Source organism: Sceloporus undulatus, chromosome 2 (genome assembly GCF_019175285.1).
Source record: "Sceloporus undulatus isolate JIND9_A2432 ecotype Alabama chromosome 2, SceUnd_v1.1, whole genome shotgun sequence".
Taxonomy (NCBI): Eukaryota; Metazoa; Chordata; class Lepidosauria; order Squamata; family Phrynosomatidae; genus Sceloporus; species Sceloporus undulatus.
In genome coordinates, this window is record NC_056523.1 from 141,986,509 (window position 1) to 142,012,660 (window position 26,152).

General features: G+C 40.2%; 1 protein-coding gene across 1 annotated transcript in view; it reads left to right on the top strand.

Annotated features, from left to right (window-relative positions):
* CACNA1G (calcium voltage-gated channel subunit alpha1 G) overlaps nt 1-26,152 on the top strand; it is a 539,836-nt gene that overhangs the window by 291,093 nt on the left and 222,591 nt on the right. The window contains 2 exon segments of the mRNA XM_042449813.1: nt 314-447; nt 24,998-25,095. Of these exon segments, the coding sequence (XP_042305747.1) occupies nt 314-447; nt 24,998-25,095 (232 nt within the window).

Genomic DNA, 26,152 nt, shown 5'->3' on the forward strand with positions numbered 1-26,152 from the left:
CAATATTCTGCTATAGCTCTGTGAACTTTCCTCACACCTGCTCTTAGAATAAAATAGTTTTCTTGCCAGACTGGTTTATTCAGCTGGCAAGCCTATATGCAGGAGGGTGCATGGACATAGGGATGGGGAACATTTAGCTTTCCCATTATCAGATGGCAATTCCTTTCACTGCTAGCAGTGCTTGCCAGTGGTCTGGAGGCTGTTGCCTTCTTTGGGTGAGTATTGGGGGGGGGGTGTCTATTGAACAACTGATTGCCATCTATTCATATCTCAAATCTTGCTTACTTCCTCATCCTACTTCTTTCTCTTACAGAGCTTTGATGATTTTATCTTTGCCTTCTTTGCTGTTGAAATGATAATCAAGATGATTGCACTAGGGATTTTTGGGAAGAAATGCTACCTGGGAGACACATGGAACCGGCTGGACTTTTTCATTGTTATAGCTGGGTAAGTTAGAAAATTATTTATCTGAAGAAAAAGCAACTTTGTGTTGACAATGGCTGAGACAAGCAGATTATTGTGTCCATTTTTAAAAAAAAATGTACAAAGTAACTGATTCAGGATAAGTGTAGAATGTTTTTACAAATTAGTGTACCAAACAAAAATTGTACATTGCCTTGAGTCTCCAATAGCTTAATTCTATCGTTCAGTGTTTCAAAATATGTTGTTGGAATGGCAACCATAACATAAAATTGATGGTTGTCCTCATAATCTAAGTGTATTCACTGTATTTCTTGAATTCATTTCTTAGCTCCCCTTCCAGCCTACAGTCTTCATAATCACAGTACAGATGTCTCTGAACATTTCCACTGTCTTTGGTTACGTTTTCAGTTATGTCAAGACATTAGAGACACTACAAACATCTCATTGGAAATTTATTAAGTGTTTTTGTCTATTCCAGCCAAGGTTTGCAGGTTTTGGTTTTTTTGCACACTTTGTAAAGTTTTCTGGATTTCCTGTACAAATGGCCTTGCAGTAATTGCCATGTCCTTTTTATATAAAGGGCCCAAGCGTTATTTATAAGGACTTGTGGAGATGACATATGGAAGATCTGGGCAATGTTAGGAGCCAGGTAGGAAGTAGAAAGAGGCCTACACTGCAGGCCAACTAAACACCTGCCTACATCATACTGCAGATTTTCCAAAAATCATTGCATCTGTGTTCTGTATTGGAGCTGGTGTAGTTCCAGGCCCCCACAAGACTTCATTTCGTGCCAGACACTGACACACGTTACTGCTATAAGATAAGCTTTATTGGTGAAGTGATGCAACAGATGGGGTACCACAGAGAAGCATTCCAGGTATTTTTATTTTCCTATCAATACACATCATACTTCCCATTTCCAGTTATCCAAGTACCACAAAATGCAGAGGCAGTCTTGTAATGAAGCCAGCAGGAGCAAACTCCATAGATGGCAGATAAGGGAAACCCGTTTTAAAAGAGCAAGAGGAGAATGCAAAATTCAGAAAAGTTACTTTTTCAGACTAATGCCTAGATTCTGCCATCCAGCATGAACTTTACCAAGCTCTGAGTATGAGACAGGCAAATTTTGTTTCGGGGCCAAGTTGATCCTTGATGTTCATATTGATGGGATTGCTCAGAAATTTCCATTGGATTGTGCTCCCTAATGTAGATCAGGTATGAGCTACAATTCCGAGGCAGAGCACTTGTTTTACAAGCGCAACATTCCGACTGCAATTCCTGACATCTCCAGTGGGAAAGGAGCTCAGGAAGCTTGGTGAGACATGGTCCCTGCCTGAAATCCTCTAAAACAGCTGCCAATCAGAGTAGACCATACTGGCCCAAATGGGCCAGTGCTCCATATCAATGTAACATTCAGAAAAGAACTTGGAAATGATATTTATTTGGACTGTGACTCCCAAACCTCTTTCCCTCTCTGCTGTCATGGATAATGGTCATGATGGTGGGGGGTACCTGGGAGCTGTAGCCCCCATAAGTTACTTTTCCGAGCTCTGGTTCATAATGGCAAAAACCAGTTGCCACTGGAGTTTCTGCATGAGGGAACAAAATCTCTTGGGCCAGTCCTGGCAAGATATGTAGATTTTCTTTTTTTTGTTCCTCTTTTTGGTATTCCTGGAGGCTGCCCTGTGTATTCTGAGATCATCCAGGAATTCATGTGTGGGAGGAAACGTCCTTGGGCAGGGATCCATCACCATATCACTACCAGACTAGAAGAACAACTGAAGAAAGTATTGTAAACAAAAGCATGACTTCAACTGCAGACCCTTCCTCTGCCGCCATGCTGCCCCTACCCTTCCCTCCAGCAACTTCTCTGGGTGCCTCACTGGCCACATGGGGTGCAAATAGGGTCCATGGCACTCCTTGCCATCCACGGGAGCCAAGACAACACTCTCTCTCTATCTCACTCTTGCTCTCTTTCTTTCTCTGTCTTTTCAGCACTTGTAGTGTTAAGTTCTGCAGACGGCAGCAACAAAAGAATGCCACAAAACCCACTTTCCTTTGTTCCCTGCCAGCCTGTGTGCTGCTTTCCATACTGTAAGGTCTTTCACTCCATGGCTTTGGGCGGACTCAGCTGGCATTTTGCTCAAGTATTTTCTCTGGCTCCAGAAATATTGGTAGTCTCAGTTTCATGCAGATTGTCCAAATGGATGAGGTTTCAGCAAGTTTGTTTAAAGCATGGAGGCTGAGTTCCAAAAAGGGAATATTTCAGTCAAAATGTGCGTGATTGCCCTTTTGTTTTGAGGGAACGAGACCAAGTTTTTGCCTTTCATGAAGTGTTTTTCTTTCAGAGGCACCTGGTTTAAATTAAAGGCTCTTTCTAGCACCCGAGAATCTCCTGGCTGAGGCTTGAAATCCACATGAAAAAGTTCCTGGCCCACAGCCAAAAGGGTTAAGTTTCCTTGACACATAAAGCACTTGGAGGCTCTCTCCTCACCTTCCTATTCATAAAGAGTGCCCAGAGTCAGTCTATTAGGGCTCTGCCCCTGCCCCCCCACAACCCCTCCCATATAATTAAGTGGAATTTCCTGGAATGGACTGGAGGATTCTAGAAATAAACCACAACTTGCAGCATTTTTCTAGGTTAGGAAGTCAGCAGCAAGAGTTTACCCCACTATAAGGAGCCATGCTGAGTTTTTCAGGGGTCTTGGGTGCTTGTAAAATTGCTAGTACTACCATCACCGCCACTGCTAAATAACAACAACAATTAGTATTTGTATAGTTTCTGAGCATTTCCCCTACATCATTTCAATAATCCTTACGATCACCTTATAGTGTAGGTTGGTGGTATTTACATTGCAGATGGCTTAGGGGCTGTTCACACAGGCGAGAAAGTGCCACTCCTCTTCGCTGTGCAGCATTACCGCAGCAACCAAATGGTGCGGGGAGACTGCACAGCAAAAAAAAAGGAGCTGCCTAGAATGGCTCCTTTTTTGCAGTGTGATAAGGGCTACGATGCAGTCCTTATCACACCACTTCCTGTAAAGGTTGTGTAGGTGCTCACATCATCTACATGCCCTCCGTGTGGGCGGTGCTGCTCTATAATGGTACCGCCCGCATGTCATAGGTCTCGGGAGTGTGCAGTTGGTGTGCAGTCTCAAGCCCTACTATCACCGCCAAGACACCGCTTCCTGGCGGTGTGTACCAGGCCTTAGGCAGAGGTGCTAAGACTGAATAATGTTTAAACTGGCATAAGGTTAACAAGGGCGAGCGGAAAACTTGGAGACTGGCCAGCACATAAACATGGGCACCACAGTATAATAGGCCTAGTATCAGCTTGACACTGTGTGATTCCCCTGTAGAACCTTAAGATATGTTTACAAAAAAGAAAAAAAATGGTGATAGATTTCTGTAACACGGGCCTTGTCTGCACTGGCAAGGATACTCTGATGGCTGCCCAGACCATCCAGGCCCCACAACCCTGACCTGTCCCTGATACCTCAGCCTCCATTCCCAAGCTGTGGTGGTTGTCTTACTGGGTGTCCATACAGACAGCTACCATGGTGCAGGAGTAAAGTCTCAGGAGCCTCAAAAAATCTGGAGGAACTGGTAACTTATTTTAGACCATTTTAAGTGTGAAGTTTATCATATGGGCCCTGAAATGGGCCCATTGCATTCCAAAATGGGGGCACGCACAGGCACGCACGGAACGGGATGGGGCTAAGAACGGAGTTTACCGCACACTGGAATTCTGCCGTTGCTGCCAGGCATTCCAATTGCGTCCTACATCCGTTCCAAAGGCTGCAATTTCTGATAACTGTTCCAAAGCGTTCTCAGCAATCGCACCCTCTGGAATGGATGTAGGACATGATTGGAATGCCTGGCGGCAGCAGCAATATTCCGGTGTGCAATAAACTCCATTCTTAGCCCCATCCTGTTCCATGTGCACCCGTGCGTGCCCCCATTTTGGAATGTAATGGGCCCATTTTAGGGCCCATGCAATAAACATCTGTGTTGTATCCCCGTTCTGGTGTGGAACATGCCAGACATTGTCTGGAGTACTCACACAAGAACCAGGATTTGGGACATGCATCGTCCAAACAGGACAATGCCAGAAAGTGGGGATGGGGTCCCCATTTTGGCCTGTTCAGACAAGGCCCTGATCTCAGAAAATGGTTTAATGTATCACTATATAACTTGGCAGTGTAGATTTGGTCCATGTGAAGATGTTCTGTTCTGATTTTGAGGTGGAACATTTTAGTTATCATTTACTATTTAATGAATAAACCCCAGATGTTCGCCAGTTATCGTCTGGTTTCTTTCTGTATAAATATTGCCAGGATTACCCATTCTCTCCATTTATATGGCACCCTTCAGGGAACAGTTTGATGTTTTCAGTTAATAAGAAGGTCTAGTATGTGCTGTGCACAAATAGCAGTATAAATTGTTAGTTTTTATTTTTTTTAAATGTTTTTCAACACATTTAAGGGCTAACTCTTGATTTTGAGTGAATGGCACATCAAAGCTTTTCTTTTCCTTTTCCTTTTTTTTTTTTTTTTTTTTTTTTGAAGAAAGAAGGAAAGAAAAAACTATGCAAATGCCTTAAAACAGTCTTTCATAACCTGGCATCATTGCCAGTTAGTATGGACAGTGAATGTCTTAGGATTTGCAGTCAGACACACCTGGAGGGCACCAAGCTGTGAAGGATTGTCATAAAGAGATACTTGGCTTGTGTTTTATGGGCCTCAAAAGGAGATGGGGTGTAAACAGAAAGCCAATTTGGTTTGTGGTGGGGCCAGGAGACCTGGCGTTCTTCATATGTTATAGATTATGGCTGTGTTCCCAAGGAGGAAAATAAATGTTTCCACTCCTTTCCTGCAATTGCCTGTTTAGATGACGAACAGGGCCAAAATAGGCAAAACATGGGTTCAGTCCATGCTCAGGGAGATCTTCCAGAGTAAAAAAGAGCCACTGTTGTTTTTTTCAAAACAGGCCAGAAACTGGAGAATCCCCTGAGAGTGCAGACTGTATGCCAGTGTGGGGCATCAGTAGGCAAGCAGAAGAGGCTGGCCAGGAGGAAGCATCCTGGCTTGGGCAAGCCACTGACCTCTTACTATCAGGAAATTCCAGTTCCTACCACAGCACTATCACTTTCAAGTTTGTGTGGTTCCTCCAGCATATACTGGGATTGGGGACAAGACAGGAGGGTGGAGTGTGTGGATAGTGCTTCTTTATTGGCCTATTGTGGGTGCTGGTTATATGGTCATCTTATCCTCCCAGCGGAGCCAGAAGCTAGATTGGTAAACCAGATTTTCCTGTAAGTGCAGATGCAATCTATAAGCAATATAAACCTCAGCCATTGTGATTAGTGATCAAGGTTTATGCAAGTTGTAATATGGAACTTCTAAAAGGCACTAGCTGATCCCTGTTCTTTGGATTTGTATTGGTCAGAGGAAAGAAAGAAAAACCTCAGAACAAGGCATCCATGTATTCATCTTTGTCCCAGTAATATTAAAGTATGTAGCAGTCTGGGAATTTCCCCCAGAAAACCACTCCCCTCTCTCATTTCAGGGACTCATTTATCAGGCTTCCTAGAAGATATTATTAACCACACAGCTCTGGTTGGTTTGGCCAAGTACTGGGGCTGCAACTGTGGACTGAACATGTGGCTAAGAGAGCAGAAGTAGACTTCCTGTTGTTTCGATCAGCTTTACAACTTGCAGTCTGAAATGGCTCTTTCTTAATTTTTTTTCCAAACTGCTTAATTTGTTTAACAAGGCAAACCCAACCAAAAGTTGGGACCAGTTTCCTTCTGCTGAGCCAAAACACAATTAAAATGGTAGCTTGGGATATTCATATATGTGTGTCTGTATGTCAGAGCAAATACTTCAATGGATGCTAGGTATGTAATGGCTGAACTCCAAAACTACATTCAAAGTCAGTAACACATTACTCCACAGGACCAGTTGCATTGTGGTAACTATGAAAATACAGCCCAAGAGCCCAGAGTTGCCCTTAGGGGAACTATGAAGAATGCAGATCATGATTGTATGTGTCTCTGTATTCCTTTTTGGTATCTAGGTTGCATTACCCTTTTTCTCACCAGCGCATTCAGAGAGTCGCGTGCAAAGAAGACAGCATGTAATTTTGAACATGTGCTAAGCTGGCTGAGTGAAAACCTCGCCTAGGCTTCCCTCCTAGGCTTTCACTTGGCCAATTTAGCACAGTACTAATAACATCTGCTGTCTTTTGTTCTTGCCAGGCTTTGGGGCCCATTAGAGTGTGCTAGAAAACCCCTTCTAACATACCTTTCAAAGGCCAGTCTGGACAAAATCTTCCTGGAGGTTATCCCCAGCTTCTGCCTGATAATGAACCTCACCTACAGTACGAGAGCATGTGCAACTTGCCGGCCTCTGCAGTGGCCCTCCCCCTCAAACAAAAGACAGTGGACAGTGTGAGGCTTTCTGAAAATCTCAGTAGGAGTCTGGAAGCTGAAAATGACAGGGGGGATTTGGGGTGGAGAAAGAGCAGCTGAAGATTTTTGGGTTGTGCTACTTGGAAACTTACATTTTGGGAAGGGGAAAATACACCTCCTAGTATCCTGCAGTTAGCAGGGCTACTGATTATATCAGCTGGGAGATGTTAAGGGTTGTAGTATAAAAAGTAACTTTTCCGAGCTCTGATGGGTTGCAATTGTACTTGTTATTTTAAGGCAGTTTTCACAGGGGTTTGCAGCATATTTATGGCTCCCTTCTGCTTCAGGATGTCCTTATTCTGCAGGGGAACTGCAGTGAAGTAGGGCCACTTTCCAGGTTGCTCAAGTGCTGGAGACTTCTTTAAAAATCTGTTTTTTTTAAAGATATTATTAAAATAATAATATCACCATTGTCTTTATCATCACTTTAATCGGAAGTGAATTTACAGGGGATTTTTCACTGGATTTTTTTTTTTTTTTTTACAAAATATTGAGAGGGGACTGCAGGATTCAGAAGTTCCAGGGGGGATAAGGTGGGCTGTAGAAACAGGGTCTTGTGGCCATTGCAGCCTACAAGGCATGGCTTCCCTGATCCCACTTTACAAAGCACACATTTAAATGGCTGGATAAAAAAAATATTTATTTTATTTTGTTTTTATCCTGCCTTTCTCCCACACCTTTCTCCCACCCAAGGTGACTTACGGCATACACACACAGAGAGAGAGAGAGACATTAAAACATTTTCAAAACAATTAAAATAATTCAGTTAAAACAATAAAACATTTTAAAATATACAAAATTTAAAATATACAGTGTTAAAAATAATCTAAACCAACCCTCCACCCCCTGATAAAACTAGGCCTGCATGATTTTAAAAAACTTGCTGGAATAAAAGCATCTTTTGGTTTTGTTTCTCTTTCTAGCCAACCCCCAGACAAAGTGTACACAGTACTTGATCCACTTTTGTCAGTGGTAAACAGATTTTGTGAAAGCCAGCGAGAGGTAGTGGTTTTAGTGTTGCAGTGAAGCTCCAGGAGACCAGGCTTCAAATCTCCACTTGGCTATGGAAATAGGGTTGCCATAATTCTCTACTATAAACTGGGACAAAATGTAGGACAAAATTTAGACCAAAATATAGGACAATTATAAGATAAAATTTAGCCCAAAATGTAGGACATTTAAGAAAAATGGAGGACCTTAAATGTCCTACATTTTGGGCTAAATTTTATCCTACAATTGTCCTATATTTTGGGCTAAATTTTGTCCTACATTTTGTCCTGGTTTATAGTAGAGAATTATGGCAACCCTATATGGAAACCCACTCTCTCAGTCTCAGAGGAAGGCAAGGGAAAATCCCTTCAAAATATATCTTGCCAAGAAATCCTCATGATAGGTTTTTCTTAGGCTTGCCATAAATCAGAACCAGCTTGAAGGCATACATGCATGTACACACTTGTGCCTGCACATACACACACAAACAAACACACACACACACACAATCAGTTTTTGCAGTGGTTTAGATTATTTCTGAAATCTGCCAAATTCTTTGGCCAGAGGCAACAATAGGACAAAGCAAATATGTGCATGTGCCAGCTTTCCCTAAGCTGGCCAGTGTGGTCCAGATGCTTTGGGTAACAACTTCCACAACTCTCTACCATGTTTGTGGATGATGGGAATTGATGGCCTGCCAGTCTGGAGGAGGCCAGATTGGGAAAGCTGGCATACACATATATTTGCCTTGTCCCACTGATGCCTCTGGCCAAAGAATTTGTGAGGTTTCAGAAAAGCATGACAACAAGGGGGCAAATTTTCAGGTACTAAATAGCGTGAATGTAATGTAGTTACACATGAACAGATGACATTTTTTGGAGTAAAACACTTCTTCTGAATTGAGAAATTTTATGAAAAGCAGCAGCAGACATCTAGGACTTTCTGTTTGCTTTTGGGTAAAAAACCTGTCTCAACAGAACCACATGGGCAAAACTGCTTCTCTTGTGAATCAACTCTCTGCAAGAGTTTTACTTGATCTGGTGCTGAATATTTTGTCCTCTTTGTTTTTGCTACCTTGGTGGCAACCCACCACACCCACATTGTCACAGAAGGTTCTTGCACACCATGGAAAGCTGTCTCTCAAATCACTGTTCTCAGCTTTTAACTTTTCAAAAAGGGTGCTGCCCATCTCCAGCCACAAATAAGTTGAACCATTTTTAAAGGAAAGTGAAATGAATTGGGCAGTACCAGGGGAGTTCATGCACAATTCCCAACCACACAGCAACCTTTAATATTTATTTCTCTTTTTAAATTAAAGAAGTATACAGTTGGCCCTCCATTTTCACAGGGGATCTGTTCCAGACCCCCCCTCCACAAAAATGGAGGCTTGCGTGTATTCAAGCCCCATAGGCTTGAATGGGGCATGTGCCTGTGTATGAGCCTGTGGGTGTGCATGTGGGTGGGTGCCCCATTAAAAATAGCAGAGGTCACCCTTCCATGGATTTTCAAGGTCATGGATCCAAGATCTGTGAGTTAGGAGGGGCCATTGTACATTTTTTTTAAAAAAAACACAGCTTTTGTTGCTCTTATAATATTTACTTATATTCCATCTTTTTCTGAGTTCAGGGCTCAAGATGGCTTATAATAGCTGAAACAAGCAAGCTAATATAAATTTTTAAAAATCACAATGTACAAAAATTAAAAATGTGATTAAACTATTAAAAAATTAAAACCTGTTAAAAACATAAATCTTTAAAAATATAACAGCAAATGGAAAAACCCAGCACATTAGGCAAGACCATTTCCCCTTGTCCTGAAAAGACTGTATCTGTCTGCAATAGCTGGAAATAGATTTCCAGAGCCTGGGGGCAGCCATTGAGAAGGCCCTCTCCTCTGTTCCCACCAGATGTACCTGTGTGGGTGGTGGGACAGAGAGAAGGGCCTCCATGGAAGACCTCAAAACATGGGCAGGTTCTTACGGGAGAATATGATCTTTTGAATAAGAAACTTGTGTGGTCAAAATTATTACACTGTGGGAATTCTACTTGAATTGGCCATGCTTCATAACCCAATATGCTGCAGATTATTCCCACAGTCATTTGTTATATATTGACTGTGCATGAAAAAAAACTGCCTGTGATGAAACTCAATTTGTAGCAACAAAACATTAACAAAAAGGGTTTTGTTGAGTTCATCCAATAATTTCTCTAATGAAATTTTGCTGATGATGCAACTCCCTGATAGTAGTCCAGGGGTGCATAGTCTTCAATTCTCCAAGAACAAATGTAGTGTTTTTGTTTCAGAGGGACTGCAGGTTTGCCATCTGACCAGCAATTAATGACTCTTGCCTGGCAGGGACGTAGCCGGGGGGATGTCCTTGGGGTCCAGACCCTCCCTTCCATTAGATAAAATGAATGGTGCGTGCCGCCACGCTGCCACACCCAAGCCCCATTATAATGGTGGCACTTAGTCTGGACCCCCTTTCCCAAAATCCTGGCTACGTCCTTGTGCCTGGACCGCTTTCTCTCTTGCTGCAAGATTTTCCCTTACTTTGAATGTCTGAACTGCTCCCATCTGGGCCCTGTCAAAAGCAATCAAGCTGACAAAGGATCATATTTTAAATATGAAATGAAATGTCCTCTTTCCTTTTCCCACTCCCCAAACTCATTGACTTTCTCCTCTGTTTCATTACCAAGGAGGACATGTGCCTCTTCCTTTCTCCTTCCTTACCCAAAATAGCTCTGCTTTCTCAATTTCTAGTGAGATAGCTGTAGGGGGGGGGTTGAAATGTCGGGTGTAGATTTTTTTCTCTCCCTTTGTCTTGGAGCCATCAAAACAGGTTTCTGTCTGTGTGTGTGTGTGCCATCAAGTTGCTTGTCAACTTGCAGAACCCCATGAATTTCATAAGGTTTTCTTAGGCAAGGAATACTCAGATGTGGTTTGCAAATTAATAAATTCATTTTATAAAATGGTCCATTTTTAATCTCAGAGGGGTGTTGCTTATTAGGGATTGGTGTGAAACTGTGATCTATCTCTTCATGGAAAGGGCTTTGACCTGCTCTATAAGTCTAGCTTTGAATCTCTCTGTGTTGTATGTGTTCTGAAGTGGAGTTGCCACTTCTTTTCTTGTAACAGGTGCACATCTTTTAACAGCTTCAAAGTCAATATGGAGTGAAATGTCCCTGCTGAATTTGGCCAATGTGATTGGTTGGAAAATTTGGTGCATTTTTGTTAAATTAATATTGGTTGTTGTTGTATGCCTTCAAGTCATTTCCGAGTTATGGCAACCTTAAGGTGTATCTATCACAGGATTTTCTTGACAAGATTTGTTCAGAAGGGTTTTGCCTTTGCCTTCCCCTATAGTTGAGAGAATGTGACATGCCCAACGTTGTCCAGCAGATTTCCATGGCCAAGCGGGGGATTTGAACCCTGGTCTCTAGAGTCATAGTACAATGTAAAACCATTTGATAAATATGATGGAACAAGAGAAAGCAAAACTGACAGTTTTTTCTAGTGCTAACACTGATCAGTTTTGTGTTTTTTTAATTTTTGTTTGTCTATTATTATTGTTTGTTATTATTGTTTTCCATCCATGAAATGCATTTGTGAATGTGTTTATGTTTAATAAAAATAGCTTATAAAAACACTGATTAGTTTATCTTGCCCCTTTGGCACTCTGTTTCTTCCCACTTGTATCTCCAACCAGGGGCTTTAACCACTGCCAGCCTTTAATCTTTGAGGAACTCTGAGACTGACAGGTTGCTAGATGGAGCCACAGAGATATTATGTCAGAGGATTCCTCCCCTAATGAATATCAGGCTTACAAAGAGAAAATAAAGAAAGCTCCAATCTGTGGCAGCTAATCTAGGCATGGCAAAGTTCCTATCTGTTTGCAGCAGGATTTTAATCTCTGAATTTTCAGGTGTGAGATTTAAAATGGCTCTTCTTTCATTTCCATTTGGTATATGAATGGAAAGCCAGCCTTGATGACAATGTTAATGTGCATTATGCATTCTTCCCGTCCAGTTTCTTGATCTTAATAACAACATTTAGAGCTTCATATGAATAATGAGAAAGAGGCTGCAGTCTTTTGTAGGAGAATGCTCTGAGGTCCCAAAGTAAAGGCCCAATCATGATGCACAAAAGCATCCCCTTACCCACTTCATGTTTTCTGCTGGCGATGTGTGAGAGATTAATATGGTCACAAGGTTGTTGGAAGTTGACAAGAGATGGAAGATATATTTGTTTGCATTGTCACTGAAAAAAATAAGCAGGAGGAGGAGATGTGTTAACTGGAGTGTAAATCAGTATATGATATTGTTCAACCTAGTTTATAATGGAAGATTTATCATGTGTGATCACATGCCTTTGGGTTCCTAAGATTTTAGTTTTGTAATGAAACTCTTTAGTTAAATTTCTGCTAGGCATTGATTCATGTACTGACTCATTGATTCAGGCCAGGATATACACTGCTCTGGACTCAGAAGCAGGGTGCTGAAAAAAGCAGTTCAAAAATGAGATTTCCAACTGATGGGGGTAGATTGCCCAGACTGAAATTCTACTGAAGAAATCATTTCTTTGGGAGAGTATGATGCAACTATTAGCACTACTAACTAGGGAGAGGGTGTAATATTTTGCTGTACATTCCTGTAATTAGCTAGTCTGGGAAAGAATAGTGCCATGTTATCAGATTTTTTTCAAAAAACTACAGCTCTGGCTAGAACAGAGCTGGACATAGAAATTAGAAGTTTTGATGAATCACATAATTATGGTCCATTATTTCAAAGGGAATTTTGGGAAATGGATTTTAAAAGAGTAGTTGAAGGTTAACAGGAGCTGGAAGGCAGACCTTTGCCATCCAAAAATAATGTAATTGTAGCATCTAAAAGTGCAAAATCCTGAAGCACTTAGGGTGAACACTTATGTCCCAAAGTAGGCAGAGTTATGCAAGCTAAAGTGCATCTTAATTTTGGTGTATATCCATGGCGGAATAATAGTGCATTCTGACTTGCTGTCTCTTTGCTCTTTTTAGTCATGACTTTTTTGTCTGCTAGTACCAGGGACATAGCCAGGATTTTAGGAAGGGGGGAGGTCCAGACTAAGTGCCACCATTATAATGGGGCTTGGATGCAGCGGCGCAGCAGCACACACCATTCATTTTTCTAATGGAAGGGGGGGTCCAGACCCCAAGGACCCCCCCCCCTTGGCTATGTCCCTGCTAGTACTGTTATGCTTTGCCTCAAATGCATAGCTGGATTTCCATTCTTCAAAAGCTTTCCATCCTTCAAAATCATCTGGCTAAGCTTGGCTGGGAGATGGGTAGTGGTCACCTGGCTGCATAGGCGGCGTTTTTCTGTGCAATAACACCTGTTCAAGCTCATTCCCAGACCATGCCCAGATTGGGCAGAAAATGCCATGTGATAATCACCTAAGAAAGTTAGCCATGATCAGTGCCTAAGTAGATAAACAGCCAGAGTCTTCAAAAGGGTTCATGGTGCTACAGCTATTTCAAAACTCTGTGAATCCAGGCTATACAAGATCCTTGGTAAACAGATTATAACATTAAAAGCCCTGAATCTGTGGTTACTTGCTGCAGAATGCCACATGGTCTGCTTTCTTAAGAAGGCACTAGTTGTACATTAAGAGATTAGGGTCTGTTTTTCCATTTTGATGAAGATACCACACCAGTGAGCCACAACTTTTCAAAGTATTAAATATGTGCTTGTATGTGCCTTCAAGCCTCCTGTTGCCTGGCTCCATGAATTTCATAGGTTTTCTTAAGTGATGAATACTTAGCGGTGGTTTTGCCAGTTCTTGCCTCTGAAATATAACCTATAATACTAAACAGTCATAGTGAAATGCCCCAATGAATCCATCTACTTTGACATAATGTAATGAGAAGGTAGATGCCTCAGCGTTGATTGAACATCAGATGTATTGGGATGCTAATTATTTTGAAAAGTCATTCTAGTGGCAAATAGAGGAAATGCAGTGTTTAGAGGACGTGATCTGGGGACACATTATGCAGTTATTTTACAGAAACTAAGAAGATCAATCTAATATATACAGACGACACCATAATACAAGCAGAAAACCTCACAGACCTCGGACAACTACTAAAGAAGATCAAGGAAGAAAATGCAAAGACAGCCTTATTGTTGGACATGAAGAAAATAAAGATAATGACCACAGAAAATCTACACAAATTCAACCTAGACAATGAGGAAATAGAAATAGTAAAAGAATTCTCATCCCTGGGATCAAACACTGATAGAATAATAATAAATAATAAAACTTTTATTTCTTCCCCACTTTTTGTAAAAACAATCAAAGCAGCTTACAATATTAAAAGAATACACCATATATAGAAAATATCCCCCCTTAAAAAAGAATTAAACAATTTAAGGTTAAAATTACATAAACAATTAAAACAATAGTGGTAGGCAGAGTCATCAGATATATGTGGGGGTTGCTACATGGCTGAGTATTTTATTCTGGGAAGGTCTGCAGAAGAGATCCATCTTAACAGCTTTCTTGAAGCTATCTAGATTGGTGATTTGATGGATCTCATCTGGCAGGCCATTCCATAGTCTGGGTGCGATTGCAGAAAAAGCCCTCTGGGGAGTCGCAGTCAATCTGGTCTTTATAGGTTGCAGTAAGTTCCTCCCAGAGGATCTGAGAGCACAGGACAGATTGTATGGAAGTAGGTGATCCTTTAAATAAGTTGGGTCCAAGCCATGTAGGGCTTTAAAGATGATAACCAACACCTTGTACTGTGCCCAAAAACTAATAGGTAGCCAGTGGAGTGACTTTAATATTGGTGTTATATGATCGCTCCTAGATGATCCAGTGATTAACCCGGCCACCATATTCTGTACCAATTGCAGTTTTCAAACTAGGCAGAAGGTAGAGTGCATTACAAAAATCAAGTCTTGAGGTTACCAGTGCATGTACTATAGTTTCAAGGTCCCCCGGTTCCAGGAAAGGGCGCAGCTGGCATATCAGCCAAAGCTGATAACAGGCACTCTTGACCATCGCATTCACCTGATTTCTCATGTGAAGCAGTGGGTCAAGAAATACCCCCAGACTGCAAACACAGTCCTTTGAGGACAGTGTGAACCCCTCTAGGACTGGAGATTGCAACCTGATACCATGTTTAGGGGCCCCTACTGTAGGTACCTCCATTTTGTCTGGATTCAGTTTGAGCTTGTTTTCCCTCATCCAGTCCATTACTGCCTCAAGACACTGACTGAGGGAAGAAATGCCATCTGTCGTTGTCGCTGACGGAGAAATATATTTGGGTGTCATCAGCATACTGATAACACCCCACCCCATAGAAATGGGGACTGCAACCAGGAAATCAGAAGAAGATTAAGATTAAGATGAGGGACAGCGGCTATGAAAGAACTAGAAAAGATTCTAAAATGCAAAGATATACAATTGAGCATAAAAGTTAGAATTGTACAAACTATTGTATTCCCTGTTATCATGTAGGGATGTGAGAGATACACAGTTAAGAAAAAAGATAGGAGGAAAATCAATTCATTTGAGATGTGGTGCTGAAGAGGAGTGCTGAGGTAGCCAAAAGGACAAATAAATGGGCCATAGAGTAGATCAAGTCAGAAATCTCCAAGGAAGCAAAGATGACAAAACTTAGGCTGTCATACTTAGAACACATCATGAAGAGGCATGAATCATTGAAAAAACAACAACAATAATGTTAGTAAAAGTAGAGGGAAGTAGAAAAAAAGGAAGACCACATGCTAGATGGATGGATTCTATTAATCACGAATATGAATTTGCAGTAGCTAGGCAGAGCAATGGAGGACAAGGTGTCTTGGAGGTGTCTCATCAGCAGGGTCGCCATGGGTCATGCTAACTCAAGGGCAATTGGCAATAACAAAATAAGGTCACAGTGTGATCACATCTAGTTGGAAGGCCACTTGGGAATCTCATGTAAATGACTTTTTCATCACTAGACATGTATTTATCTGTTTATTCAAGCTAGATAGCTTTATCACCCTTTAACAACTGTTAAATGACTGCTGTTAAAATTTTCATTTGCACTTCAATTCTCTCACATTCTCCTTCCCAATTTGATTATGTGTTGATAAAATGTCTACCAACTGGATCTACTTCCATAGAGTGGGTTGGAGTCAATGAAAGCTTATGCCAAATGAAATTTGTTAGTCTTTAGGGTGCTACAATACTCCTTTTTTATTCTGGAGTAGACAAACATGGCACCCCACTCCTTCCCACCCTGTCCCAGGTACCTTCAGTTCTATGATGGAAGAAAGACCATTAGTGGGGCCCTTAGTATCCGCTTGAGTTTGGTTTCAGGACACCCGTGGCTATGAAAATCCGTGGATGCTTAAGTCCCATTATGTTCAATGGCATAGTAAAATGGTGTCCCTTCTATAAAATAGCAAAATCAGAGTTTACTTTTGGGAATTTATATATATGTATATATTATTTTTTCAAGCCGTGGATTCTTGAATATGCGGATAAAGAATCAGTGGATACAGAGGGCTGACTATATAAAATAAGGATAATTTAATTATTTGTTGCTGTGGTTAGGTAATTCCCAAACTGTGGTGTGTTACATCTAAAGGGAGTTAACAGCCTTTTCATATCTGTCTCTTGAACTCCATGCCTATGCTATCTTTCTAACACTTCAGCTACAACTTCCTTCCTACATCACTTAGCACATACTTTCAAAATCTGATGCTCGATCAGGAAAAAGGTGCAGTGGAGCCTTTAGCTAAGAAAGTAAAATATTGAAATGAGGAAGTCTGGAAGTAGGTGAGTAAACCCTTTCGCTTCACTTTTGATCAGGCTGTACTTGTCTTAGTGGATGCAAATATTTCTGAACACTGCCACACATGATTACCCAATGTGCAATGCGAGCTATACTTTTAATTTTTTATGCAAATTGCACTGGTGCAGTCCCCAGATTACCATTTCTGGGACTCCATTATTCAGCACAAGCCAATGAGCAAGCCAGCTTTCTGAAGGGTAGTGTGAAAACTTTCTCCATGTGTTTATGTAAATAACCATTGACACACAACTCCTAGATTACCATGAATGCAAATATAATTTCAACACAGGCATGTTTCCTTTGCCCTTTCTGGTTCTTCATAGGAAACTGTTCAGGCAGGCAGGTGAACTGAAGCTGTGGCTTGAGCACTTTTTCTCCCCACCCCCAATGAATTTAATGTGAACACAACAGTTCCTGCTTAGATCACTGTGTCTTAGCTGAGTCCATTTTCTAACATTGGCCAATACTGAATGGTCTAGCTGATCATTAAAAGGATCAGAACAGACAGAGATTGATTTTCCATGATTCCCCCACCTTTCACCTCCATATTCTTGTGTATCTGCCATCAGAAGATAGTCTCCAGAATGACAGCACATTCCCAGATCCATTTTGGATAAGAGCCAGAACAGCCAGTAAAACATGGGCATAAGAGAGAAGGAGGAGAAGGTGGCAAGACTGTGTTAGTTTGTCTTTGTAGATCTGTGTAATTATACAGTATCCAAAACTTTACCCAAACACATAGAGAGAGACCGTGCGTGTGTGCACAGTATGACAAAACTATTCTGAAAACATAGCTACTCAGAACCACAATTTTTCATGCTTCTAAACATAGTTTACACTAAAAGTGAGTGGGAAATGAGTGTTGGGATCCTGGAATATCTGTTGCTCTCATTAACTAAGGACTTTTCTGAAATCGCCAGATAAATTTTTTATGCCATTAGCCAGGAGATCTCCAAAGCCCTTTAGACCCTAATATGGTCAAGTTAGTTGGTTCTAATTTCAGATCGGGTTTAATGAGTCTCATAGCCTTGGTTGGCATGGCAGTTGTGTGTGTGGAATCATCCACCCCAAATGCAGCTTGAGGAAATGCAGCTTTTTCTAATGTGGCATTTCCCAGCTTTCATTGTGTTGGCTCCCACTAAAAGAACTAAATGGGTCAGATACATTGCCTTTTCATTTAAGATGATGAGTAACAAGTAATGAATAGTAGCTGAGTGATGATTACTAGGGACAAAACCTTCAAGTGTCCATAAAGACATTTGTCTCTACTTTTCTTGAAATACAATTTGTTATAAAGAGAAATACCTAGAAATCATCCTCTTCCTGTCCCCTGATTACTTAATGTGCTTCCTTGCTCTTTCTCTTTCCTGATGGCTCCAATTTGTAGATAATAAGGAATCATGACATGACATACAACCTGCATGTTGGAATGTTGGGTAGACCATTATCTCAGGAAAGACTAAAATACAGCTGTATAATTTCTTCTAAAGAGCATCACTTCCTCAGGAAATGGAACAAATGCAGAGTGTGTTACTCAAGAGCATATGCCACTCTAGGGAGGGTGTTAAGAGGTTCCCCTGTAGGACTCTGCCCACAAGGGAGTAAGAACTGCCACAACTGTCCACCTGTCCCAGTCACTGTCAAGAAAGCTCCCAAAACTATCTCTGTAACAGCATTATCTGCCTCCTATGTAGAAAAGTGGGGAGACATTGTACTGACATTCTAATGTCCTTCAAAGTAGTACCATATTCATGGTAGTACCATATTCAGAGTCAAGCCCAGTTTCTACCTTTTTAATCATCTTTACCAGTGATTCCCAAACTCTGGACTTTCCAGGTGTTTAGGCCTTCAGCCTCACCCATCTTGACAAATGGTGTGAGATACTGGGAGCTGAAGTCCAAAAGACCTGGAAGGCCAGAGCTTGGGAATCGCTGAGCTATATACCCTACCTGGAGTTCTCCTCAGTTCAGAGAGCCATCTTGTGGCTGATTGACATGGAGCAACAAATATATTGTTCCATACTTCACCTGCTACAAACCAGTTTGTCTGTGCTACAAATGTACACAGTAATGATGCATTGGATGAACTGTCACAGCTGTCCCCACAGAGAACTGTAGTTTAGTGAAGGTATGTAGAATTTTGTATTAGAAATTCCATAGCTTTCCTTGTGTGAACATGTCTTCTCAGTATGAAGAAACATATCAGTAAGTAAGAAGACATAAACTGGAAAGCCACACTTATCAGATGCAGATAAAGGGCAAGTGACCCTTTTGATGTTATTTGAACCTCTGGTTTATAAGTAGTCATCCTAATTTCTGCTTCAGTTGGAATACTTTCAGTAATAGTGGCTGGTGGCTTACATGTCAGTGGAGTGTTCAGTCTGCTCAGTGTTTTAGTCTGAATTTTGAGTATGTAGAGTTCAACAACTTTAATACCTCCTTTTAAGTTCAGAACAAAACCCAGAATAAAATCATTCATCTGCTCACTGATATAAGAAATAGAAGCCACCAATGCAGTCCCTGGGGGAAACAATACTGCAGCAGAATGAGCTCCCATCTCTCTCTTCTTTTATCAGAGAAAATGACTCATAGGAACAAGGTGAGCCACAGCAGTTTGAACTGGGCTGTCTTTGCCTTTATCCTATTCAGATACAGATGTGCTGCAGGTCAGACACTTCCAAATCTATTTTGCAAATGGAGTTCAGCACTTTGTATTGTTGTTGTTAACTACCATCAAGTCAACCTCAATTTTTGGTGAACCTATGAATGTGAGACCTACAAGTCACCCTATCATGAACAGTCCTGCCCAAATCTTGCAGACTCAGAGCTGTGGCTTCCTTGATTGAGGTCTTCCTCTTTTCCTACTGCCTTCTACCTTGCTAAGCATTACTGCCTTTTTTTTGTGAGTCATGTCTTCTCATGATAAGGCCAAAGTAGAACAGTCTCAGTTTAGTCTGCTTAGCTTCTAGGGAGAGTTCATGCTTGATTTTCTCTAGGATCCATTTATTTGTCTTTTTAACAGAGTTCTTCTCCAGCACCACATTTCAAATGATTTTATTCCTTTTCCTATCAGCTTGCTTCACTATCCAGTGAAAGCTTTCAAAACCATGCATGGAAATAGGAAATATGATGGCATGGTCAATCCTAATTTTCATGCTCAATGATATATTGACACTTCAGGATCATGTCCAGTTTCTTCATAGCTGCCCTTCCAAGTCCAAGTCTTCTTCTGCTCTCTTGGCAGCAGTCTCTGTTTTTATTAATGACTGAGAACAAGGTATAGGAAATATCTCATTATATCAATGTTTTCATTATCTAGTTTAAAGTTATGTAACTCATCTGTGATCATTGTAAACTTGTCTTTGTACTTTCTTCAAAAATTGTTCCAAGTCTGCTAGTTTCTGCTATAAGGATGGTGTCATCTGCATATCTTAAATTGTTGATGTTCCTTACCCCCATTTTTACACCACCTTCTCATAAAGTCGAATAATGCTTTAGATATGATATGTTCAGTATACAACTTAAACAGATAGGATGATAAAATTCAGCTTTGCCTCACCTTTGACAATCGGAAACCCTAATTTTCTCCATTTTCTGTCCTAACAGTAGCCTCTTGTCCTGAGTACAGGTTACACATTAGGACAATCAAATGTTGTGACACACCCATTTCTTATAGCATCATGGTGGCTAATTTTTTTTTACAATGTGGGCAACTGACACTTTCTTTTGTTGTTTTTTCCTTGAGCATTTTTATGCATGAGCCTAAGTTGTTGTAAATCTTCAGGCAACACACATTGAATTGCTCTGATCTGGCCTACTATGAATCTTGAATGGGCTCAGATATCTTGATGCTGATAGTATGCTTGGTATCTTCCTTCTTGAGTTTCCAGGATATGTGGTCCTTGAAAAAGAATTTTTTTAAAAAAATTTTTACTGACAAAATATTATTTTAAAAAAACCACACAATACAAAACACCTTTTCAATGTCTAAAACTACATCCACCCACACTGATACATTTTCACACACATGCTATTAATACGATAAAAGACTTCATAACCTCGATTTGATGGCTAACATCAATATATCAACAATGTATTCCTTTTTGTTATATATTCTCTATTTAACAGATTCTCTTTTCTCTTTGTCTACTCCTCCGTAACCACTATTCCTATATCCCCCTGAGATTGCTTTAAATACATCAGCAATTCTGGCCAATCTTTCTTGAATTTCTCTATTGAGCCATTTCATATTAGACAAGTTAATTTATCTGGAAAGGGAGTTTGAGTCTGCTGCATGCATAGTTTTGTACTCTGACACTCAACTACAATACCATATTGTTCACCGCCCTGATTTTTTAGAAGGGCGGTATATAAATAAAATTTTATTATTATTATATATTATTATTACAAGAATGGGAGGTAGGGCATCCTAAAAGGTTATGAACAACTTAATATATATGGCTTTCCATGTCCTTAGTGTCCCTTTATACTTCTGGATGGTGCTGCCTCTCCAGATCATACAGCCATATATTGGAGAGGAAAGAAGCCATTGATCACTGAACATGGATAGTGGGTGCCCTGTATGTCTTAGATAACATCAGTTACTATATCAAACCATCTCTCCAGCACTATGCAAATGCCAGGGCCCTGTCATGGAGGCATTATTCAGGAACCTGTTGCTTTGACAGCAGTTAGATGCACCTGCACTGTTATAAAAGTTGAAGTTTTCCACCAATGAATTTCTTCCTCCTTTTCTTCTATCCCCCATTCCTTCATTTATACAGTGGACCCTTGTTATACGCTGTGGTTTGGTTCCAAGATCCCCTGTGTATAACAAAATCCGTGTATGCTCAAGTCCCATTACATATAATGACATAGCAAAATGGTGTCCCTTATAAAAAATGGAAAATCAAGGTAAATTTATACTTTTTGGGAACATTTTCAAACCGTGTATGCTTAAATCCGTGTATAAAAAATCCGTGTATAAGAAGGGCCGGCTGTACTTTTAGGATTTTATTTACTATTCATTAGCCCAAAGATTTTTCTTTCTTTTTTTTTTTCATTCTTATTATTTCACAAGTATACAATCTTACACAACACATCTACAGCAAACATAACCCAAGCTATCTGGCTTGACAATCAGGCACACAACTCAGACATTTTCCTAGGCTTTCAAAACAAAAAGTAACATTTAAGAAATCTCTTCTTCTATTCTCTTCTTAGGTTTTGTAACTCGTCTTCATCAACTTACATATTCTTTTTCAAATATATATCTCACCCTATACATATGAAATCTTACTCTTATATAGTCCTCTATCCTATATTTTGTAATGTCTTTACTGTTCAGTCATGGCTCCATCGTCTCCACGGTTATTTGTTTCTTTTGAGATTAGCTTTTCCATTATTTTGGTTAGTTTGACAAAGTTATCTAGCTATATAGGTTATAACTATGGAATTGCATAGTATTTCTTCACCTTACCCCAATATTTTTCAAACCTCTGCACAGCAGCATTCCTAAGCAGGAGTGTTAGTTTGCCATTTTGCATTAGTTCAAATAACTTTAATTCCCATTCCAGTGTATTAGGGATTCCCTCGTTTTTCCAATGTTTGGCATAAACCACCTTTGCTGCTGAAATCATGTGGAACAGGATCTTACCATAGGTTTTTTTCTATGTTATCATTAAACATATTTAATATAAAGATTTTTGGTTTCGATTCCAAATTAATTTGTAAGATGGTGACAATTACTTTACTTATTTTTGTACAATGGTTTTTCTTTATCATCATAGTCTAAGATGGGGATAATAAATCTGTGTTCCTCCTTGTTTGGAATCTCACAATTCCTGGCCATTGGCTATACTAGGGCTGATGGACATTGGAAACAACTTTTGGAAAGCCACAGTTTCCCTACCCTTTTCTTAAGGGTAATCCGACAGTCACAACATCTGTTTCCTTTGGAAGTAATTTAAGCATCCTTTAACATCTATTAATTATAGTTTGAATTTACAAGTTTGGTTCAGAAAATATTTAATATGGGCTTGCAGAATTAGTAGTACCATAGCTACATTTCTGTAGAGGAAGTATGGTAAACCACTTGGTTTTTTGGCCCATTCAGTGAGATATAATAAAGGTTACACTGTAGATACAGAGTTTGGTCTTTGAGATGGTTTTTAGGACCATTACATAAAGGGAAGACAGAAGTGCTCAGGCCTGCTTTAAAAATGTCCTCCCCTACCGCCCATAGAGTACAAGAAACTGAATACACTGTCATTGCTAAACTGCTAGGCCATTGCTTTATTTGTCTTGTTGGGCATGAAAAAGCAACCATAAGAAATTGAATTATTTCTCAAACCCATTCTCTTTTGTTAAAATCATTGTGGGGGGGGGGACTACCAACAATTAAAGCTGCATCACTTTTCTGATGAGTACTTACTTGATATTATATCCCTGCATGCTTGTTGCATGAGAAGATAAGGAGGAAAATCCAGAAAGCTGCTGGGCTGAATGCACACCATAAAAGGAGCAGTGGTCCATCTCAAAAGCAGCTTTATTATAGTTTGCATGTGTGTCACTTCTGTCTTTTGAGAGAGTATTTGAAGGAAAGGAGGGAGCTGGCAGGACATGCTAGGAATGTGAGAGAAATTAATTTGGCTTGCATTTTTAATACAAAGCTGCCTAATTCATGCTCTGAACTAATACACGAACCAAACACAATTATCCTTCAAGGTTTTGTTTTGGTTTTTACTTCTCCAAATTTTGTGAATCAGTTCTTGGATAAGAATATGCATAGACAAGGGAAAAGTCATATGAAATTTACATACTGAAAAAATTGCAGGCAAATGTGTATGGATATTTTTGGTAGACATTTTGCAGAAACATTCACAAACCAGTACTTAAATGGGTCAGAATGAAATTGTGCTTCAAAAAAGTTTAAATTAGTAGACTTTTTTATTTGAAACAGATGAGTCCATTCTTATCCGTGCATGTTCAGGAAAGGCATTCTATGCAAAAGATGAAGCAGGGCAGAATGAGTGGAGTGTTTCATTGAGATGAAGATCTTGGGTTGGCTGAGGGTAATTGAAATGGAATGGAGATGATGACTGATAGGGATATAATGGGAAATGTAGTAATGGGAAATATTATACAAAACCAGAAAGCAATATTTATTAGATGCTGTGACAATGAAAAAGGTGAAGAAACTCTTTTGGCATTGGTGTTACCTCTGGTTTATTAATAGGTCTAACCATTCTTTCTTAAGTATGAAGGCTTTGATAGATTCCTTGTATTGTTGATAGTATTGTAGGATTGGAAAGTACCCTGGGCCTTCTAGCCCAAGCCCCTGTTAGTACAAGTGGTTAGCCAACTCTGTCCAAAAACCATTAATGAAGGAGAATCCAGCACTTTCCAAGATTGTCTTTTCCACTGTTGAACAGTTCTTACCACCAAAAAGTATGCAAAGGGATCTTTTAGCACCTTTGAGACTAATTGTAAGAAAGAAGCTAGTAGCAGGAGCTTTCATAGATTTTAGTTTATTTCCTCAGATGCATGGGGTCTGCATACTGATTTTCCAGACTAACATGGCTATGTCTTTGAATTTTACCATCAAGAAGTTATTTTTAACACTGATATTGCCATCACCAAGATGTCTCTTTTTCTCTTTTGCAGTGGTTCTGATGGGCATTTTATGTGTGAAAATGATTCTGAGAGATGATTCATATGTATAACAATAAATCACTCCCAAGATGATCCCATAAACTCAGACTTGATTTGTATGCACAGCCTGTTCTTTGGTTGCATTTCTTGAAATCATAGTAAAAATCCTGAAATCTTAAAATACTGGTTTGGATCCAGACTTAGTATTGCTTAGAGTAGACCAAATGAAATCAATAGGACTTAAGATCATTATGACTTAACTCATTTAACTTAAGTTCTAGCAGTTATGCTCTAAAGATGACTAGAGCTGGATCTAGTCCTGTATTATTTATGTGCTGTGTGGACAAGTTCTTCCTTGGATGTTTCCATTCTTGAACAGTAAGATAATATGTGGAAACATGTTTCTTCCCAGAAACTGTACTACAAAAGAACTTTTTCCATGTGAATTTTATTCTGAGATGCAAATAACAAATAATGAATTCTTCCAGAACTGTTCCTTCATGAAGAGAAGTCCAGCTAGAGAACTCTTCTCTTGTAGCCTTGTTTAAGATGGTTGACTTGGGATGCTTTGTTTAACTAGTTCCCTGCAGAACTCTGATGTGTTTCTTTTGTTTGTGGCTTTTTTCTTCTTCTTTCTTTCAGCATGCTGGAATACTCGCTGGACTTACAGAATGTCAGTTTCTCAGCTGTTCGAACTGTCAGGGTACTTCGGCCTTTGAGAGCCATTAACAGAGTTCCTAGTAAGTTGAATCCCTTTCCTCATTTTTTCCCCCTTCCCCTTGATACTAGCTCATTATTTCTGACAGCCTGGAATTAGAAGAATAAGTGGGACACCTTGCATCTTTCCCCGAATCCCATTTAAGTGGCTCCCCTAAATCTCTTGGCCAGGCTCTTGTAAATTGTCCTCCCTCTGTGTAGAGCCTGATGTCGGTGTCCTCTTTTTAATGAACATTGCAATCCATCTCAGCCCTCTTCTCAAAAAGGAATGAATCATTAATCATACAGAAAGATAAAGACTTGCTATTATATTTCTAATGCATTTGCCTTCCTTGTGGACACCTTCCATCATTGGACAGCACTTCTGGAAATGTATTTCATTTTACTCAGCTTGTAAGTGAATTAGAAGTTAGTTTGGAGACCTCAGTGGTGTGTGACAGAAAAGAACAGATAAGCTACTGGTCATTTGGGGATGGAGATTCAAGGGCATGAATCACATGTGCTTTTATGAAATATTAGGTTAGCAGGGAAAGGCAAGGTTCCCTCTTGGACAAGAAATCCCATGGTTGCTGGGCAGAGATGATGGGAATTATAGGACAACACTGTGGAGGGCATCAGGTTACCTTTCTGTGTTTTTTCATAAAAACAAGTACTCTTCCTAGGTTTGGCAGATATTCCTTACTAGAAGCCAGGCAAATGTGTGGCCTTCCAGCTATTGCTAGACCACAGCTCCAACAGTTCTAGTTAGCGAAGTCAATGGTGAGAAACTGCAGGGAGTTCAGTCCAAGGGCTGTACTTGGCCCACCCATTTTAAAGGAATTGCTATTTCTAATGTCCTTGGATCATACAGGTTAATACAGGATGCCTGTAATTTCAGGCATTTCTGTAGCTTTCTTCTCAACCTGTTGCTCCTCCCTTATGTATCTTGACACCATTTCATGTATTCAGCTGTCATATTACAGCTTTTCATCTGTTCTCCATCCCCATCCAGTTTATTAGCATATGTCAAAGTGGCACAAGGAAGGTTTCTTTGACCTTCCAGAATCATGAGATGGTCCACATGGCTTACATTCTTCTCAG